Source organism: Ahaetulla prasina, chromosome 2 (genome assembly GCF_028640845.1).
Source record: "Ahaetulla prasina isolate Xishuangbanna chromosome 2, ASM2864084v1, whole genome shotgun sequence".
NCBI classification, from domain to species: domain Eukaryota; kingdom Metazoa; phylum Chordata; class Lepidosauria; order Squamata; family Colubridae; genus Ahaetulla; species Ahaetulla prasina.
In genome coordinates this window covers 360,221-382,151 of record NC_080540.1, presented here as the reverse complement: position 1 = coordinate 382,151, position 21,931 = coordinate 360,221, and the positions used below count along the sequence as shown (strand labels likewise).

The 21,931-nt window shown below is 40.6% G+C and overlaps 2 protein-coding genes and 1 pseudogene across 4 annotated transcripts in view; 2 read left to right on the top strand and 1 right to left on the bottom strand.

Moving 5' to 3' along the window:
• LOC131192751 (zinc finger protein 493-like) overlaps positions 1–21,931 on the bottom strand; it is a 213,528-nt gene that overhangs the window by 86,347 nt on the left and 105,250 nt on the right. The gene's annotated exons all lie outside the window — the stretch shown is intronic.
• On the top strand, positions 131–21,892 carry LOC131193550 (zinc finger protein 845-like; annotated as a pseudogene).
• On the top strand, positions 9,177–13,153 carry LOC131192801 (zinc finger protein 75D-like). Its single transcript, XM_058172332.1, has 4 exons — positions 9,177–10,365; positions 10,622–10,715; positions 10,826–10,893; positions 12,585–13,153. The coding sequence occupies exons 1-4, from the start codon at positions 9,817–9,819 to the stop codon at positions 12,762–12,764; spliced, it is 891 nt and encodes a 296-aa protein (XP_058028315.1). The 5' UTR covers positions 9,177–9,816; the 3' UTR covers positions 12,765–13,153.

The window sequence follows — 21,931 nt, the reverse complement described above, 5'->3', positions numbered from 1 at the left end:
CCTGTTCTGTTCTTTTTCTGTGTTCAGGAGAGTCTTGTTTCCTTTGAGGAGGTGGCTGTATTTCTCAGAGGAGGAATGGTCTCAGCTGGATCCTGACCAAAAGCGCTGCATTGAAGTCATGCTTGAAAACCATAGGAACGTGGTCTCTCTGGGTAAGAGTTTTCTAGTCCCCAATCAGAGTTCAAGAAGACAGATTAGTGATTTTTAATAAAACTATAATCAGATATCATCTCCTGGGAGGAGAAGGAAAGGATTTGGCCTTCTGGTACTCCAAGGAAGGAAAGATTCAATGTCTCTTTGCTTAGATGCTTTTGCCATTCTTATCTGTCCCCAATCAGAGAGTTCAAGAAGACAGATTATAGTTAGTTTTTTTATTAAACAATAAGTGATCAGATATCATCTCCTGGGAAGGAGAAGGAAAGGATTTGGCCTTCTGGTACTCCAAGGAAGGAAAGATTCAATGTCTCTTTGCTTAGATGCTTTTGCCATTCTTATCTGTATTTTTCCATTTCTATTTGAACTTACCTGTGGAGGCTGAGAAGAACAGGGTGTGCTTTTATGTGTCCCTGGAGATCATATGTTATTTGTCCTCTGAAACCTCCCCAAATTGTGTGAGAACAGAACTTTCACGCTCAGGCCATGGAGGAGGATTGTCCCACTCCAATTCAAGAACAAAGGCCTCTTGAAGTGTGTCTCAGAGCATCCTAGGGGACAGGTGATTCCTCAGTTACGACAGTTCATTAAGCAACCATTCCAAGTTACGACCTAACTGTCTCCCAAGTACTTAAGACTCAGTCCTGAAATTACAAATGTTACAGCATCATAACCGTCATTCACACTTACTAATGACAGCAGAGGCGTTGCAACAACAATCACCCTATTTGTACCCCTCACCCTCCTGGGACTTACTTTACGAGGATGGAGCGAGCTGTCGGTTACTTTGCCTACTTGGGTGCATACAGAGGCCTAAAGTAGTGAGAGATACGCAAGATCAATAGTGGGAAATCTGGCACTAGTGATCTCACATGAACTCGCACTACACTGCTTTAGGCCTCTGCTAACCAAGGCCTGTACAAGCTCCAGGGCAAAATGCTTTGGAAACAAAGGGAAGGCCTCTTTGTTTTCAAAGACACAGGACACAGGACTAAAATACTGCAGTGCGAGATCACACAAAATCATTAGTGTGAGATTATGCATTTCTTGTCTTATGTGATCTCACACTAAAATAGTTTAGGCCTCGGTTCTCTGCAAACAGGAGCCTGTACCAGATCCGGCCAAAATGCCCTTGCCAACCGATGAGTACTTTGGGGCAGCGAAATAGTCATTCTTGAAGCCTCCCAACCTTTCCAATCTCAGTGGATTGGAATCTCATTTACAAGCCAATGGGAAGCTTCAAGCAAGGGAGTTCTCTCCAAAGTCTCATCGCTGGGATTAAGGAACAAGCCGAGCGGGAGTCCTGCCTGCCAGACAGATGCCATGGAGCAGCTGGTCCTAGGTACATCGGGGAAGAAAGCGCTTGTTTCAAAATTGTTTCAGTTCTCTCAAGTCTCTGCTGAAATTAACCCACCCAAATAAATCTTAAGGTTTCACCTTATTCCTCGTTGGATGTTTCCCCTGTTTATTCCATGACTCAAAACAGGCTTTGAGTGAGATTTGCAGATATTTAGATAATTATAAAGACAGAGATGTTTTCTAGATATTTTCAAAGCTTTCAGGACTCATGAATATAGAAATCATTCTGTAAAACATAATGGAATTTTGGAAAAATTCAGAAGGAAATTCACTTGATTTTCTATGGTTTAATCTTTTAGTCTAACCTTGTTATCATTTTCATTTCTCTTTTGCTTTTAAGGTAGTAATGGTCAGGAGAATCAAGATTCCTGTGAACTGTTCCGAGTGATCAATGCTAAAGATGGAACGGGAAAGTTTGGAATTCGAATGGAATTAGAAACCCATGATAGAAACCAGTCAAATGATTGGAATCAGGAAAGCTCATCTTCCACTGATGCTCTGATGCAACAGGAGAAAATAAGGAAAAAATATATTGGGAAAAGTTTGAAGCCAATCAAAGCTAAATTACAAGTAAAAGAACACTATTTAAGCCAAAACAAAGGAGAAGATGCTATAAGAAGACACAACGGACAAAGTTACAATGGGACATTAATTCCTTCTCTTGGAAATAACTTCCTTACATCTCAAAAAGTGATTTACACAAAAGAGAAGCCTTACCAATGTTTGGAATCTGGAACATGTTTTAGAACAAGCCGGCAACTTACTTCCCATGAAAGGATTCACACTGAGGAGAAGCTATACAAATACAGAGAGTCTGGTAACAGGTTCAGAAGACGTAGTAATCTTATTTCCCCTAAAAGGATCCACTCAGGAGAGAAACCATATAAATGCATGGAATGTGGAAAGATCTTTGCTCAAAGAAGTCATCTTATTTTACATAAGATGATCCACACAGGAGAGAAACCATATAAATGCATGGAGTGTGGAAAGACCTTTGCTTATAGTAGTGTACTTACTATCCACAAAATGATCCACACAGGGGAAAAACCATTTAAATGCATGGAGTGTGGAAAGACCTTTGCTCAAAGAGGTCATCTTATTCGCCATAAGAGGATCCACACAGGGGAAAAACCATTTAAATGCATGGAGTGTGGAAAGACCTTTGCTCAAAGTGGTAATCTTATTCGCCATAAGACGATCCACACAGGGGAAAAGGCATTTAAATGCATGGAGTGTGGAAAGACCTTTGCTCAAAGAGGTCATCTTATTCGCCATAAGAGGATCCACACAGGGGAGAAGCCGTATAAATGCATGGAGTGTGGAAAGACCTTTGCTCAAAGAGGTATCTTATTTCACAAAATGATCCACACAGGGGAAAAACCATTTAAATGCATGGAGTGTGGAAAGACCTTTGCTCGAAGAGGTCATCTTATTCGCCATAAGATGATCCATACAGGGGAGAAGCCGTATAAATGCATGGAGTGTGGAAAGACCTTTGCTCGAAGAGGTTGTCTTATTTCTCATAAGAGGATCCACTCAGGAGAGAAACCGTATAAATGCATGGAGTGTGGAAAGACCTTTGCTCAAAGAGGTCATCTTATTCGCCATAAGAGGATCCATACAGGGAGAGAAGCCATATAAATGCATGGAGTGTGCAAAAACCTTTGCTTATAGTAATGGACTTACTCTCCACAAAATGATGCACACAGGGGAAAAACCATTTAAATGCATGGAGTGTGGAAAGACCTTTGCTCAAAGAGGTTATCTTATTAGCCATAAGATGATCCACATAGGGGAGAAACCATATAAATGCATGGAATGTGGAAAGACATTTGCTCGGAATAGTAGTCTTACTTCTGATAAAAGGATCCACGCTCAGAAGGAAATATATAATAATAGCAATTCCACTTAGACTTGTGTACCACTCCACAATGCTTTTGCAAAACTCTCTGAGCAGTTTACAAAGTCAGCATATGGTCCTCAGCAATCTGGGTCTTCCTTTTACCGACCTCAGAAGGATGAAAGGCTGAATCAACCATGACACTGTCAGGATCAAACTCCTGGCTGTGGGCAATTAGCCTATAGTTCTCCATTCTAACCGCTGATCCACCATGTCTCTATAGATTTTTATCTGTATGCATATTGTGCCTTTCTGATCCAAATGAGAGAAGGTTGCATCCAACAAAATGAAATTTAATGTGGAGAAAAGTAAGATTTTACACCTCGCAGGAAAAGCAGATTACCTGAAACCTAGCTCAAAAATAATAACTATGAAAGGGTCCTTGGAGTCCAAATGGATGATCACTTAAGCATGAATCTCCTGTGTGCGGCAGCAGCTAAAAAAGCGAATACAATCCTTGGTTGTATAAAGAGAGGCATAAAGTCAAAAACACATGAAGTATTAGTACAGCTTCATAAAGCCTTAGTAAGACCACACCTGGAATACTGCATCCTGTTTGGGTCATCACATTACAAAAAATATGTTGAACCTTTGGAAAAAGTGCAAAGAAAAGCAGCTAAGCTGATTAAAGGCCTGAAGAGTAAAACAAGAACAGTTATAGGAACTGGGCATGGCTAGTCTAGTCAGGAGAAGGACCAGGGGACACAGGATAGCAGTGTTCCAATATTTGAGGGGCTGCCACAGAGAGGAAGGAGTCAAGCTATTTTCCAAGGCACCTGAAGGCCAGACAAGGAATAATGGATGGAAACTGATCAAGAAGTGATTCAACCTAAAAATAAGGAGACATTTCCTGACAGAACAATCAACCAATGAAAAACCTATGCCAACAAATAAAGACTGTATGTAACAATTATCACATCAAGCAAGAAGAAAACCTACGCACAAAATCCACCTGCGCTTTCTATAATTTTGTAAACAACAAACTTAAGTTTTTTTAAACAGCAACAATACAAACCCAATATTTCCCAGTCGTACTACAGACAATTACAATGATTATGGTGATCTTGTACATATTGATTTTACAGAAGACACTATTGAAAAGGCACTAAGCAATCTAAAACCATCTCTATCTATTGGACCTGATGGACTACGTGCATACTTCTTAAAAAAGCTTTCCACTGTAATTGCAGAACTTCTAAGCATAATTTTTGAAAAATCTTTCAGTACCAGCCCCTTGCCCTACCAATGGTCACAAGCCAAGGTCACACCTATCTTCAAAAAGGGAGACCCTAGCCTAGTTGAAAATTACAGACCAATCTCTATATGTTGCGTCACTTGGAAAGTCATGGAATCAATCATTAACCAATCTATTACCCTCCCGCTAGAGACAAACAACCTACTTTCTATCACACAATTTGGTTTCAGAAAAAAATTATCCTGCAATCTACAACTCCTACAAAAACATATGGACTACACCTCCCAATCAGGGCAAAGCAATAAATGCAGTTTACATAGACTTCTGTAAAGCTTTTGATTCGGTGGTACACGACAAATTACTTCTAAAACTAAAATCCTATGGCATTTCTGGACTCCTACATAAATGGATAGCTGCCTTCCTGTCAAACAGGCAACAAGTGGTCAAAATAGGAAGCGCTCTATCAAATCCTGTACCTGTTAATAATGGTGTTTCCCAAGGCAGTGTTTTAGGTCCAACACTCTTCATACTTTACATCAGGGGTAGTCAACCTTTTTATACCTACCGCCCAATATTGTATCTGTTAGTAGTAAAATTTTCTAACCGCCCTCCAGGGAGATGCGCGAGCTATTCTGGGATGAGGCTCCTTTGTTTGCAGTCGCACTATAGCACCATTTAGTTTCACTTACGTAACATGAACTAAACTTATGTGCGGGTGATATAAATAGTATATTTTCAGAAATTTATATTGTCATGGGGAATTTTATGAAAATGTTTTTAAATAATGCTATGAATTTTTTTAAAAAGTCAATTAAATAAAAAAAAAAGGAAAGTGCTTATCGGACAAAACCCCTACTGCCCACCATGAAAGCTGGAACGCCCACTAGTGGGCGGTAGGGACCAGGTTGACTACCACTGCTTTACATAAATGACCTTGCGATCATATTAAAAGCAATTGTGTTTTCTTCGCTGATGATGTTAAACTATTCAACACCACAGTCAATGCAACTACCCTTCAAAAAGACCTTGACTGTGTGGAGATTGGTCTTAACAAGTGGCAATTTCAAATCTCAACGAACAAATGCTCTGTCTTGCACATTGGCAAAAAAAATCAAAACATAAAATACAAATTAGACGGACATTACTTTATAGATGAACCTCACTCTGTCAAGGACCTTGGAGAAGTCATTTCTAAAGATCTAAGTGCCAGAGCCCCCATTGTAACAACATTGCCAAAAAGGCACTAAGGAGTTGTTAACCTAATCTTGCGTAGTTTCGTCTCTGGTAATATTGTACTACTAACTAGATCGTACAAAACACTTGCTAAACCAATCCTTCAATACAGCTCATCTCACCTACACTGCATATCAGACATAAATACAATTGAGAGTCCAGAGATATTTCATAAGAACAGTCCTCCACTCCATAGTTGTGAAAAAAAAGTGTTGTTTAAACTCATTTATTAAAACACAGAATAGCATTGTGGAAATACCTCTGTATCTGTTCCAAAGCTCCACCCAGGGGTGGGTTCTACTTACCTTTACCTCCAGTTTGCAATGCAACCGCGCATGTGCACTTGCCTCGCTCACACATTCTTCTGCAAATGCACAGAAACTTCCTGATGATGTCTGAGTCGGTGGATGGAGCGTACCACCAATTCTTTCTTTTGAACTGGTCTGAACCGAGGCCACCCACTACTGGTTCTGCCACACAAGGAGCATTAAAGCAAGTAGGATCAACTCTGAAAATGATTCTAAAGTTCCCCTCATACATATGTGCTAGTGGTTCCTGACTCTAGGGGGCGGTGCTCATCTCTGTTTTAAAGCCAAAGAGCCAGTGCTGTCCAAAGACGACTCCATGGCCATGTAGCCGGCATGACCAAATGCCAAAGGCTCAGGGAACGCTCTTGCCTTCCCACCATAGGTGGTCCCTATTTTTCTTCTTGCATTTTTTACATGCTTTCGAACTACTAGGTTGGCAGAAGTTGGGACAAGTAACAGGAGCTCACCCCGTTACGTGGCACTAGAGATTTGAACCGCTGAACTGCCAACCTTTCTAATCAACAAGCTCAGCGTCTTAGCTACTGAGCCACTGCGTCCCCCCAGAATGACTCTAGCTGAAGCCCTATTTTTCTTGCTTTGTTTCTTAGTTGCCATACTTAAGGGCGGGGAGGGGGGGAGATAGAATTTATGGAATGTAGAATGTTTTCCTCCAATGTGCCTGACACAACAACGATAAGGCAGCTGAGAGCCAAGGCCAAATTAATGTGACCAACAATAGCAGGATGGAGTGATGAGAACTTAATCGGCTTGCTTGGCTAACGTGACCTGTGACACGAGGGGGGAGGGCAGTATCTATTCTTTATTTATAACTAAAATGTGGAAATTATTCAATTTTGCTTTCAACCTGAGGGCACCAAGGACCTCAATCCAACTTGTGTCCGCAGTGTCAAATTAAGATCTGAGTCAACCAGTATGAATGTAGAAATAGGAAACCTTTTTCGGTCAAAGACCTCATATGATGAGATGGAATAATGACAGATGTCAATTTGGTGTGTGGAAAAAGCTTCCGGGTGAACAATTTGTTTTTCATAGAAGAGCCAGAATGAGCAGAAGCTGAAACAAATGCACGGGGGAAATATATTTTTCAAGCATTAGGGCCATATTTTTTCTTCTTATGGTTTGCTATAACATTAAGGTAACTTAAAATTAAATAAGTATCAGTAGTGTAGTTGCTAAACGTGCATAAAGTTCTCTTCATTGCATGATTAAAAATTAGTAACCTACTAAAGTCTTTGGATGGCGGGGGGGGGGCATACTTCAGCTGTTGCTCAGTTGAAGCTCTTTCTTCAAATATGGATTATTAAAGGTTCAGTGTCAAACTGGAGAAAAAAAGAAAGAAAGAAAAATCAGACGTTACCTCCATTTTCTGAAGTGGATTTTTAACCACTTTTCCATCCTTTTCAATTTTGTTTTGCTTACTGTAGCTAAACTCTGGGTGTCAACTCCAAATCTGATCGAATGTTTTCATAGCAATGGTGCCTTCAGCTTTTCTTGTTTGGTTTTCCATTTTCTTTTCCATTTTCTTTTCCATTTAGGGTCTATAATGATATATCTATTTATTTATAACTAAAATGTGGAAATTATTCAATTTTGCTTTCAACCTGAGGGCACCAAGGACCTCAATCCAACTTGTGTCCGCAGTGTCAAATTAAGATCTGAGTCAACCAGTATGAATGTAGAAATAGGAAACCTTTTTCGGTCAAAGACCTCATATGATGAGATGGAATAATGACAGATGTCAATTTGGTGTGTGGAAAAAGCTTCCGGGTGAACAATTTGTTTTTCATAGAAGAGCCAGAATGAGCAGAAGCTGAAACAAATGCACGGGGGAAATATATTTTTCAAGCATTAGGGCCATATTTTTTCTTCTTATGGTTTGCTATAACATTAAGGTAACTTAAAATTAAATAAGTATCAGTAGTGTAGTTGCTAAACGTGCATAAAGTTCTCTTCATTGCATGATTAAAAATTAGTAACCTACTAAAGTCTTTGGATGGCGGGGGGGGGGCATACTTCAGCTGTTGCTCAGTTGAAGCTCTTTCTTCAAATATGGATTATTAAAGGTTCAGTGTCAAACTGGAGAAAAAAAGAAAGAAAGAAAAATCAGACGTTACCTCCATTTTCTGAAGTGGATTTTTAACCACTTTTCCATCCTTTTCAATTTTGTTTTGCTTACTGTAGCTAAACTCTGGGTGTCAACTCCAAATCTGATCGAATGTTTTCATAGCAATGGTGCCTTCAGCTTTTCTTGTTTGGTTTTTCCATTTTCTTTTCCATTTAGGGTCTATAATGATATATCTATTTATTTATTTATTTATTTAGTCACAACAATATATGTAAGTATCATACAAAAAGATTATATAGTATATAAACATATATATGAGTAAATATGAGGAGGTATAAGCACACACACACACACACACACACACACATATATATATATGTAGGTCTTTGGTTATTCGGGTTTTCTCCCGCGTAAAATTGGAAGTGTCTTGGCGACGTTTCGACGAAGTCTCATTCGTCATCTTCAGGCTTCAGCTTCGTGCTTCTGGGAGCAATGTGTGACTGCAGCTGTTTCTTCCTTTTATATATATATGTGAAGAAGAAAAGAAAAACAATAGGACAGGAACGTTAGGCATGTCTGTGCGCTTATGCACGCCCCTTATAGTCATATCCCTGCATTAAATGCTCCAAGGGGCTCAAGCTTCCTAGTCACATTTCTTGAGGTGAATTTCCTACTCAATCCCTATGTAAAAATGGGTTTTCCTCATCATAGTTTAGCTTTCTATTCCTTTTTCAGGATCTTCCTTTTCTTTCATCAGAAGAGGCTGCCCTTTCATCTCCTCCCTTTGCTGAGAGGTTGAGAGAATGATTTCAAAAGGGCACCTCTATGTATTGAATTAAAGAAATAAAAAACAAATGCATAAAAATCATTTCCCTGATTGTGGCTTCGCTGCCTGTGTCCCATCTTCCTCCCCTTAAAACCGGAGTTTGTAACAATTGCAAGACACAAGCTGTGTTTCCCAGAGAACCTCCTGGTCCTTCTCTTTTGACCGCCCGGTTGTTTCTGACAGGATTTGGTCCCTTTTGAGGCCTCCCACAATCTTGGCTGAGCCTTCAGGGCGGCTGTTTTTGTGGGAAGCGATTTCAAATCCTCCAGAGAGATATTTTTCTCCATCTCCACAAATGGTTCCTGGACAGGAAGATGGAGAATGTGCTGCCTCTGAAAACCACAAAGCTTTTCCTGGGCAGGGAGGAATTGTGAGGGACTTTCCTCCACAGTCCCACGTCCATTATCTCTGCCGTCTCCCTTCCCCTCAGGCGCGCTCCTGTTTCCCGCCCTTTCTACCATCCTGGCACTCTGCCCTAATCCACCAGGGGGCGCCCGCTGCTAAGAAAAGGCAACGTCAGGCGGTTCCCGATTGGTCCACTGGAAGACGAACGTCACAGTTGCCTTTCCAGAGGCGAGACGGGAGTGACGTCACAAACGCTTGCTGCTCTAGGACCCCGCACTCGCTCTCCTATCCTCTGGACCTCCGCAGGAGGCTGCGCGGTTGCTGGAGAGTTTGGCTGGGGAGATCCAGACGTTCTCCGGGTGAGGGTGGGGGGGCTCTTCCCTGGTCCCATGCTCCCCAGCCGCCCTCTCCATGCAGGAAGAAGCGGACCTCCAAAGCAACAGCAACAGAAGAAGCGGGGATCCCGGGAAGGTGGGGGTCGGTGGATCCGGCCACCCTTCCCTTACCTGTGTCGGAGGAAGAGCCTTGGAGCCATTTGGAGTTGCTCTGCAGGAGAGAGAAAGGATGGAGACACAACCTTTGAGAAAGGAGGGAGCCGGAAAAAGTCCTTCAGCTGCTAAGCCTGGGAAGCTCTGGACAAGGACTGGGCAGAAGATCCTGGAGGAGGAAACCATCCTCCCTTCAGAAGTTCAGCCCTGGAGCTTCATCCAATACCGGGAGGCTGAGGGTCCCCGAGGACTTTGCAGCCAACTCCATGACTTTTGCAGGCGATGGCTGAGACCAGAAAAGCACACCAAAGCCCAGATGCTGGACCTGGTGGTTCTGGAGCAGCTCCTGGCTCTCCTGCCCCCAGAGATGGAGGGCTGGGTGAGGGAATGTGGAGCAGAGACCAGCTCCCAGGCGGTGGCCCTGGCGGAAGGTTTCCTCCTGAGCGAGGAAGAGGAACAGGTCGAATTGAAGGTGAGAGATTTTAGGGAGTTCAAAAGGGAATAAAGAATCTGTTTGAATAATTCATCCCTCCTTCCCAAACCTCTCTGACATTCATAATAGGTGGAGATGTCCCACCAATTCTTGTAGGACATTGTTCCATTGTTTTCTCACTCAGCCTCACTGATGGATATTGGGGGCCTTGAGATTGTGTTCGGAATATAAGAATCCATCTATTTCTTGTGATTTACGTTAATTCTGCTTCTTTTTTCCTTCTTCCTATTTGAAGTGCTGTGAGGGAAAGAAGAATCCATCAATTCCCCCTCAGGAGTTATTTTTAAGGAGGATCCTTTGGGAGAATCCCAGTTGGGACGCCTCAGGAGGTAATCCAAGATCCTCCCTTACCCATCTGCCTTACCTTCCCTCACTCTTCTTTCTATAGAATACCTCCTCCTATTTTATTATGCATTTTGAAATTATTTATTTGTTACAGAGAAACAAAGAATGAAGTTTTCTGGCTTTTATGACGGAGATCAAACAGCGGTGGAATCTCCAAATCAAGTAAGAAAGGGAAAAAAATTAAATTTGTATTCTCCCTTCAGGAAGTGAAGCGGGTGTGCAGAGGGCTCTTTCCTTCTATTTCCCCCCCTTGTTTCTCCTGGATTACTTTTGTGTCCTTCCGCAACATGGGCAGCAGAATAGCAGATTCAAATTCCTGTCAGTCAGAATAGCTTCCTCTTCTCTTGTTCTGCTAGGTACTTCTCCAAATTTGAGTTTACAAGAAGCAATTTTTTAAAAAGTCCTTTAAAAATAAACATATCACAGTGGCAGCAACTGCTAGAGACCCATTTTTTGATGTAATTCGTTGACTTGTAATTGTGCAAAGCTAATTAAAAATAACTAAATACTCCCATGGCCACGTTACCATTTTTGAAAAGCTTTATTACCTGTAGTTCAAAAATAAGCAAATCATATCAAAAAACAAAGCAGACTATTAAAATCCTAAGGGAGTGGCCATGTTGAGCATATAAACACGGTACTTTGGGCTACAGAATAATTTCCAATCCTCTGATTTGCGCCTCAATTAAGAGATCAAATTCCTGTTTTGCAAAGGCTGAGAAATGACTTTCCCAGGGAATTTTCTCTTCCTTGTTTGCTTCCATTTAGCCAATGGCTGAGACTACTATATCAATCAATGACAGACAGAGTGATAGATCAGTTGATCCAGAAGTGGGATTACTTTGCTGAAAGGCACTGAAGTTTTTGCAAAATAAATGAGCTTGATAAAACTCCCCAAATACTTATTCAATCAAAGAAATGTTTAGAATTGTCAGTTTTCTCACATAAAATTAGGAGGTGTGTCGCACAGTATTTAATTTGGTGCATATTTTTGGTTTCGAAATTTGGGAACAATGGAAAAGAATAACAGAATCCAAAGCACCTGAGGGTAGAACAAGAAGCAATGGGTGGAAACTGATCAAAGAAAGAAGCAATTTAGAACTAAGGAGAAATTTCCTGACAGTTAGAACAATTAATAAGTGGAACGACTTGCCTGCAGAAGTTGTGAATGCTCCAACACTGGAAAATTTTAAGAAAATGTTGGATAACCATCTGACTGAGATGGTGTAGGGTTTCCTGCCTGGGCAGGGGGTTGGACTAGAAGACCTCTATGGTCTCTTCCAAATCTGTTGTTATTATATTATTATATTATATTATATTATATTATATTATATTATATTATATTATATTATATTATATTATATTATTATATTATATTATATTATATTATATTATATTATATTATATTATATTATATTATATTATATTATATTATATTATATTATATTATATTATATTATATTATATTATATTATATTATATTTATATTATATTTATATTATATTATTATATTATATTATATTATATTAAAAAATTATATTATATTATATTTATATTATATTATTATATTATATATATTATATTATAATATTATATTATATATATTATATTATATTATATTAAATGTAGAACTTTACATTTTTTACGGTTGTTTTTCATTTTGTTATATGGAGCCCAATCTGTTGATCCTTCTATATCTCGAGCTTATCCTCTGGAGTGTTGGTATTCCTGTCAATTTGGTCTTATCTGCAAATTTGATGAGTTCCCCTTCTGTCCTCTTGTCTAAATGATGACCTGATGAAGATGAACATATCTTATGAATCCTCCTGCTCTGTTCTTTTTTCTGTGTTCAGGAGAGTCTTGTTTCCTTTGAGGAGGTGGCTGTGTATTTCTCTGAGGAGGAATGGTCTCAGCTGGATCCTGACCAAAAAGTGCTGCATTCGGAAGTCATGCTTGAAAATCATAGGAACGTGGTCTCTCTGGGTAAGAGTTTTCTAGTCCCCAATCAGAGAGTTCAAGAAGACAGATTATAGTTAGTTTTTTTATTAAAAAATAAGTGATCAGATATCATCTCCTGGGAGGGAGAAGGAAAGGATTTGGCCTTCTGGTACTCCAAGGAAGGAAAGATTCAGTGTCTCTTTGCTTAGATGCTTTTGGGGCATTCCTTATCTGTATTTTTCCATTTCTATTTGAACTTATCTGTGGAGGCTGAGAAGAATGGGGTTTGCTTTTATGTGTCCTCTGGAGATCATATGTTATTTTTCCTCTGAAACCTCCCCAAACTGTGTGAGAACAGAACTTTCACACTCAGGCCCTGGAGGAGGATTCCCCCACTCCAATTCAAGAACAAAGGCCTCTTGAAGTGTGCCTCAGAGCATCCTAGGGGACAGGTGATCCTCAGTTACGACAGTTCACTAAGCAACCATTCCAAGTTACAACCTAACCATCTTCCAAGTACTTAAGACTCAGTCCTGAAATTACAAATGTTATAGCACCATGGCTGTCATTCTCACTTACAAATGACATCAGAGGCGTTGCAACAAAAATCACCCTACCTGTATCCCCACCCCACCCCTGCTGGGACTTACTTTACGAGGATGTAGCGAGCTGTTGGTTCCTTTGCCTGCTTGGGTGTATACAGAGGCCTAAAGTAGTGAGAGATACAGAAGATCAATAGTGGGAAATCTGGCACTAGTGATCTCACATGAACTCGCACTACACTGCTTTAGGCCTCTGTTCTCTGTTGTTGTTATTATTATATTATATTATATTATTATACTATATTATTATATTATATTATTATACTATACTATTATATTATTATTATATTATTATATTATATTATTATATTATATTATTTATTTTTTTTTTGGCAACTGTAGCACACTGCTGACTCCTGTATAAATGGTTGTCTACTAGGACTCCAAGATCCCTGTTGCACTTTCTATTGTTGAGCCAGACATCACCTATTCTATGCCCATGCATTTGGTTTTTCTTTCCTAAATATAGAACCTTACATTTTTTACGGTTGTTTTTCATTTTGTTATATGGAGCCCAATCTGTTGATCCTTCTATATCTCGAGCTTATCCTCTGGAGTGTTGGTATTCCTGTCAATTTGGTCTTATCTGCAAATTTGATGAGTTCCCCTTCTGTCCTCTTGTCTAAATGATGACCTGATGAAGATGAACATATCTTATGAATCCTCCTGCTCTGTTCTTTTTTCTGTGTTCAGGAGAGTCTTGTTTCCTTTGAGGAGGTGGCTGTGTATTTCTCTGAGGAGGAATGGTCTCAGCTGGATCCTGACCAAAAAGTGCTGCATTCGGAAGTCATGCTTGAAAATCATAGGAACGTGGTCTCTCTGGGTAAGAGTTTTCTAGTCCCCAATCAGAGAGTTCAAGAAGACAGATTATAGTTAGTTTTTTTATTAAAAAATAAGTGATCAGATATCATCTCCTGGGAGGGAGAAGGAAAGGATTTGGCCTTCTGGTACTCCAAGGAAGGAAAGATTCAGTGTCTCTTTGCTTAGATGCTTTTGGGGCATTCCTTATCTGTATTTTTCCATTTCTATTTGAACTTATCTGTGGAGGCTGAGAAGAATGGGGTTTGCTTTTATGTGTCCTCTGGAGATCATATGTTATTTTTCCTCTGAAACCTCCCCAAACTGTGTGAGAACAGAACTTTCACACTCAGGCCCTGGAGGAGGATTCCCCCACTCCAATTCAAGAACAAAGGCCTCTTGAAGTGTGCCTCAGAGCATCCTAGGGGACAGGTGATCCTCAGTTACGACAGTTCACTAAGCAACCATTCCAAGTTACAACCTAACCATCTTCCAAGTACTTAAGACTCAGTCCTGAAATTACAAATGTTATAGCACCATGGCTGTCATTCTCACTTACAAATGACATCAGAGGCGTTGCAACAACAATCACCCTACCTGTATCCCCACCCCACCCCTGCTGGGACTTACTTTACGAGGATGTAGCGAGCTGTTGGTTCCTTTGCCTGCTTGGGTGTATACAGAGGCCTAAAGTAGTGAGAGATACAGAAGATCAATAGTGGGAAATCTGGCACTTGTGATCTCACATGAACTCACACTACACTGCTCTAGGCCTCTGTTCTCTGCTAAGAAAGGCCTGCACGAGCTCCAGGGCAAAATGCTTTGGAAACAAAGGGAAGGCCTCTTTGTTTTCAAAGACTTTTGCCCTGGATCTCGTGCAGTCCTCAGTTTGTAGGGAACACAGGACTAAAGTACTGCAGTGCGAGATCCCGCAAGATAATTAGTGTGAGATATTGCAATACTCATCTTGTGTGATCTCACACTAAAGTAGTTTAGGCCTCCGTTCTCTGCAAACGGAAGCCTGTACCAGATCCGGCCAAAATGCCCTTGCCAACCGATGAGTACTTTGGGGTAGCGAAATAATCATTCTTGAAGCCTCCCAATCTTTCCAATCTCCGTGCAAAGACATTTACAAGCCAGTGCAAAGGCATTTACAAGCCAATGGGAGGCTTCAAGCAACGGACTTTGCTCCAAAGTCTCATCGCTGGGATCAAGGAACGAGCCGAACGGGAGTCCTGCCTGCCAGACAGACGCCATGGAGCAGCTGCTTCAAGGGACACTTGGGAAGAAAGAGCTTGTTTCAAAATTGTTTCAGTTTCTGTTCTCTCAGGTCTTTGCTGAAATTAACCCACCCCAATAAGTTTTCTCCTTATTCCTCCTTGAATATTTTCCCTGATTATTCCGTGGCTCAAAACAGACTTTCGAGTGAGATTTGCAAATATTTAGATAATTGTAAAGAAAGAGATTTTTTCTAGATATTTTCAAAGCTTTCAGGACTCATGAATATAGAAATCATTCTGTCTATATCACACCACTGTAAGCATGCAAACATAAAAGGTAACGGAATTTTGGAAAAATTCAGAAGGAAATTCACTTGACTTTCTACGGTTTGATCTTTTTCTCTAACCTTGTTATCATTTTAATTTCTCTTTTGCTTTGAAGGTAGTAATGGTCAGGAGAATCAAGTTTCCTGTGAACTGTTCCGAGTGATCAATGCTAAAGGTGGAACGGGAAAGTTTGGAATTCAAATGAAATTAGAAACCCATGATAGAAACCAGTCAAATGATTGGAATCAGGAAAGCTCATCTTCCACCGATGTTCCGATGCAAGACTTTCTTGCCCAACAGGAGAAAATAAGAAAAAAATATATTGGGAAAAGTTTGAAGCCAATCAAAGCTAAATTACAAGTAAAAGAACACTATTTAAGCCAAAACAAAGGAGAAGATGCTATAGGAAGACGCAATGGACAAAGTTACAATGGAACATTCATTCCTTCTCTTGGAAATAAGTTCCTTACATCTCAAAAAGTGATTGACGCGAAAGAGAAGCCTTACAAATGTTTGGAATGTGCATCATGTTTTAGAACAAGCAGGCAACTTATTTCCCATGAAAGGATTCACACTCGGGAGAAGCTATACAAATGCAGAGAATCTGGTAACAGGTTCAGAGGACACAGTAATCTTATTTGCCCTAAAAGGATCCACTCAGGAGAGAAACCGTATAAATGCGTGGAGTGTGGAAAGACCTTTCCTCAAAGAGGTAATCTTATTTCCCATAAGAGGATCCACACAGGGGAAAAACCATTTAAATGCATGGAGTGTGGAAAGACCTTTGCTCGAAGAGATAATCTTATTTCCCATAAGAGGATCCACACAGGAGAGAAACCGTATAAATGCATGGAGTGTGGAAAGACCTTTGCTCAGAGCAGTGGACTTACTATGCACAAAAAGATCCACACAGGTGAGAAGGCATTTAAATGCATGGAATGTGGAAAGACGTTTGCTTGTAATAGTCACCTTTCTAGCCACAAAAAGATCCACACAGGAGAGAAACCATTTAAATGCATGGAGTGTGGAAAGACCTTTACTCAAAAAGATAATCTTATTCGCCATGAGACGATCCACACTGGGGAGAAACCGTATAAATGCATGGAGTGTGGAAAGACCTTTGCTCAAAGAGGTAATCTTATTTCCCATAAGAGGATGCACACAGGAGAGAAACCATATAAATGCATGGAGTGTGGAAAGACATTTGCTTGGAAGTCTGTTCTTACTTGCCATAAGATGGCCCACACGGGGGAGCAGCCATATAAATGCATGGAATGTGGAAAGACCTTTGCTTGTAATAGTCAACTTAGTGTCCACAAAAAGATCCACACAGGAGAGAAACCATATAAATGCATACAGTGTGGAAAGACCTTTGGTCAAAGTGGTAATCTTATTCGCCATAAGACGATCCACACAGGGGAAAAGCCATTTAAATGCATGGAGTGTGGAAAGACCTTTGCTCAACGAGGTAATCTTATTTCCCATAAGAGGATCCACACAGGGGAAAAGCCATTTAAATGCATGGAGTGTGGAAAGACCTTTGCTCAGAGCAGTGGACTTACTATGCACAAAAAGATCCACACAGGTGAGAAATCGTATAAATGCATGGAGTGTGGAAAGACATTTGCTCAGAAAGGTAATTTTACTTCTCATAAAAGGATCCATGCTCGGAAGAAAATATATAGGAATAGCAATTCCACTTAGACTTATATACCACTCCACAATAAAACTAAAGTTAATAAAACTAAACTAAACAATGCTTTTACAGCATTCTCTGAGCAGTTTACAAAGTCAGCATATGGTCCCCAGCAATCTGGGTCCTCATTTTACCCACCTCAGAAGGAGGAAAGCTGAATCAACCATGACACTGTCAGTATCAAACTCCTGGCTGTGTGCACTTAGCATATAGTACTGCATTCTAACCACTGACCCACCATGTCTCTATATTTTTATCTGTATGCATATTGTGCCTTTCTGATCCAAATGAGAGAAGGTTGAATCCAACAAAATGAAATTTAATGTGGAGAAAAGTAAGATTTTACACCTCAGCAGGAAAAGCAGATTACCTGAAACCTCGCTCAAAAATAGTAACTATGAAAGGGTCCTTGGAGTCCAAATGGATGATCACATAAGCATGAATCCCCTGTGTGCGGCAGCAGCTAAAAAAGTGAATACAATCCTTGGTTGTATAAACGGGCATAAAATCCAAAACACATGAAGTATTAGTACAGCTTCATAAAGCCTTAGTAAGACCACACCTGGAATACCGCACCCAGTTTGGGTCATCACATTACAAAAAAGATGTTGAAACTTTGGAAAAAGTGCAAAGAAGAGCAGCTAAGCTGATTAAAGGCCTGAAGACTAAAACAAGAATGGTTATAGGAACTGGGCATGGCTAGTCTAGTCAGGAGAAGGACCAGGGGACGCGGGATAACAGTGTTCCAATATTTGAGGGTCTGCCACAGACAGGAAGGAGTCAAGCTATTTTCCAAGGCACCCAATATTTCCCAGCCGTAGTACAGACAATTACAATGATTATGGTGATCTTGTACATATTGATTTTACAGAAGACAACGTTGAAAAGGCACTATGCAATCTAAAACCATCTCTATCTATTGGACCTGATGGACTATGTGCATACTTATAAAAAAAGCTTTCCACTGCAATTGCAGAACCTCTAAGCATAATTTTTGAAAACTCTTTCAGTACCAGCCCCTTGCCCTACCAATGGTCACAAGCCAAGGTCATACCTATCTTCAAAAAGGGAGACCCTAGCCTAGTTGAAAATTACAGACCAATCTCTTTATGTTGCGTCACCTGCAAAATCATGGAATCAATCATTAACCAATCTAGTACCCTCCCACTAGAGACAAACAACCTACTTTCTATCACACAATTTGGTTTCAGAAAAAAATTATCCTCTAATCTACAACTACTACATTGCAAAAACATATGGACTACACATCCTGATCAGGGCAAAGCAATAGACGCAGTTTACGTAGACTTCTGTAAAGCTTTTGATTCGGTGGTACATGACAAATTACTTCTAAAACTAAAATCCTATGGCATTTCTGGACTCCTACATAAATGAGATAGCTGCCTTCCTGTGAAACTGTCGTGTCCCACTCCTCCGCTGACGGCTGGGTCAGGGAAATCCGAATCAGGCTTGCCTCTGCAGCTCTGCCCAAAGTCCTAGCAAAGTCCTCAGAGCAGGCAGGAGACCAGTAAGTGACTTCAGCAAGATAAGTTCGACTTTTGCCTGACTCAGAAACTGCCACAAAGCAGATCCTTTATATAGGCCATGGGGTGTGGCTCCATGACTCAGCACTCATTAAGGCCTGCCCCTCCCTTCCCTTTGTTGCCTCCGCCTATCCAATCTTCTGATGCGAGGATTAACAGATCCAGGAAACTACAGACCTATCAGTCTGACCTCAATACCGGGGAAGATTCTGGAAAAGATAATCAAGCAACGAATCACCGAACACCTAGAAGCAAACAAAGTAATAACCAAAAGCCAACATGGGTTTGTCAAAAACAGATCATGCCAGACTAATCTTATTGCATTCTTTGACAAAATGACAAAATTAGTAGACCAGAGGAATGCTGTTGATATAATTTACTTGGACTTCAGTAAAGCATTTGATAAAGTAGACTATAACCTACTACTAGATAAAGTAGAAAAATGTGGGTTAGACAGCACCACCACCAGATGGATTCGTAACTGGCTGACCAACCGCACTCAACGTGTAGTCCTCAACGGAACTACATCCACATGGAGGGAAGTATGCAGTGGAGTACCCCAAGGCTCTGTTTTAGGCCCAGTACTCTTCAACATCTTCATCAATGACTTGGGCGAGGGGATAGATGGGGAACTCATCAAATTTGCAGATGACACCAAGCTGGCAGGAATAGCCAACACTCCAGAAGATAGGCTCAAGTTACAGAAAGATCTTGACAGACTTGAACATTGGGCGCTATCTAACAAAATGAAATTCAACAGTGAAAAAAGTAAGGTTCTACATTTAGGCCAAAAAAACAAAATGCACCAGTACCGTATATGTGGTACCTTGCTCAATAGTAGTACCTGTGAGAGGGATCTTGGAATCCTAGTGGATAACCATCTGGATATGAGCCAGCAGTGTGCAGCAGCTGTTAAAAAAGCCACTTTATAATGCCTTGGTAAGGCCACACTTGGAATATTGCATCCAGTTTTGGTCGCCACGATGTAAAAAAGATGTTGAGACTCTAGAAAGAGTGCAGAGAAGAGCAACAAAGATGATTAGGGGACTGGAGGATAAAACATATGAAGAACGGTTGCAGGAACTGGGTATGTCTAGTTTAACAAAAAGAAGGACTAGGGGAGACATGATAGCAGTGTTCCAATATCTCAGGGGCTGCCACAGAGAAGTGGGAGTTGGGCTGTTCTCCAGAGCACCTGAGGGTAGAACAAGAAGCAATGGGTGGAAACTGATCAAGGAAAGAAGCAACTTAGAACTAAGGAGAAATTTCCTGACAGTTAGAACAATTAATAAGTGGAACGACTTGCCTTCAGAAGTTGTGAATGCTCCAACACTGGAAATTTTTAAGAAAATGTTGGATAACCATCTGACTGAGATGGTGTAGGGTTTCCTGCCTGGGCAGGGGGTTGGACTAGAAGGCCTCCAAGGTCCCTTCCAACTCTGATGTTATGTTATGTTATGTTATGTTATGATTACTCCAATCAGCTGTTGGGAATAAACCCTCCTCAGGCTCACATGCTGTGGAGGAGGGGGAGGGGTCTAGCTGCTCCGTTTGCCTGGGCATGGAGTCAGGGCTGGGGCAGGGAGATTCTCCTTCTTCTGCAGTTTGTGTGGGCATGGAGCCAGGACTTGGGCCGGGAGGCATACATTCCTCAGTGTTCGGAAGCAGGTAAGAAGGCCCCGGCTGCTCTGAGGGCGGGCAAGACACAACAGAAACAGACAACAAGTGGTCAAAATAGGAAGCGCTCTTATCAAATCCTGTATCTGTTAATAGTGGTGTTCCCCAAGACAGTATTTTAGGTCCACCACTCTTCATACTTTACATAAATGACCTTTGCGATCATATTAAAAGCAACTGTGTTCTCTTCGCTGATGATGTTAAACTATTCAGCACCACAGTCAATGCAACTACCCTTCAAAAAGACCTTGACTATGTGGCAGATTGGTCTTAACAAATGGCAACTTCAAATCTCAACAAACAAATGCTCTGTCTTGCACATTGGCAAAAAATAATAATAATCAAAACATAAAATACAAATTAGATGGACATGACCTTATAGATGACCGTCACTCTGTCAAGGACCTTGGAGTACTAATTTCTAAAGATCTAAGTGCCAAAGCCTACTGTAAAAACATTGCCAAGAAGGCACTAAGACGTGTTAACCTAATCTTGTGTATCTTCTTCTCTGGTAATATTGTACTACTAACTAGAGTATACAAAACATTTGCTAGACCAATCCTTGAATACAGCTCATCTGTCTGGAACCCGCACTGCATATCGGACATATATGCAATCGAGAGTCCAGAGATATTTCCCAAGAGTCCTCCACTCCTCTGTTCGCAATAAAATACCTTATGTGACCAGACTCCAAATTTTGGGCTTAGACAATTTAGAACTACGCAGACTTCAATCTGACCTAAGCATAGTACATAAAATTATCTACCACAATGTCCTACCTGTCAATGACTACTTCAGCTTCAACCACAACAATACACGAGCCAATAATAGATACAAACTCAAGGTAAACTGCTCCAAACTCGATTGCAGAAAATATGACTTCAGTAACAGAGTGGTCAATGCCTGGAATGTACTACCTGACTCTAGTTTCTTCCCCAAACTCACAAAATTTTAAGCTTAAACTGTCTATTGTTGACCTCACCCCATTCCTAAGAGGTCTGTAAGGGGCGTGCATAAGTGCACCCGCGATCCTATCGTCCCTGTCCTAATATTCCTTTTTTTTAACTTACTCTTTCCATGTATCCAAATTATGTTTAAACTTTTACCAGTTATCTGATATATGATTGACAAATAAAAAATTTAAATTAAAATTTTAAAAAAGTATGTAGAGGGATCGGACGTCCTTTTTCTGATGGTGATACCTCCCAGAATGTTTTCTGCCTTCACAGCTGCCTGGCCACACTGTTTACTTTTTTGAGTTATCACTTTTTCAGTGCCAGTGTAACTTTTTTCACATAATTGTGTTAAAAAAGTGCTGCTTGAACTCAATTATTAAAACACAGAATAGCATTGTGGAAATATCTTTGTGTCTGTTCCAAAGCTCCGCCCAAGGGTGGA

Excerpts from the sequence above, each read along its gene's own strand:
- LOC131192801 (XM_058172332.1), top strand. The coding sequence starts at position 9,817 with ATGCAGGAAGAAGCGGACCTCCAAAGCAACAGCAACAGAAGAAGCGGG. Across the intron at positions 10,366-10,621 it reads AGGAACAGGTCGAATTGAAG|TGCTGTGAGGGAAAGAAGAA; the intron begins GTGAGAGATTTT and ends TCCTATTTGAAG. Across the intron at positions 10,894-12,584 it reads CGGTGGAATCTCCAAATCAA|GAGAGTCTTGTTTCCTTTGA; the intron begins GTAAGAAAGGGA and ends TTCTGTGTTCAG.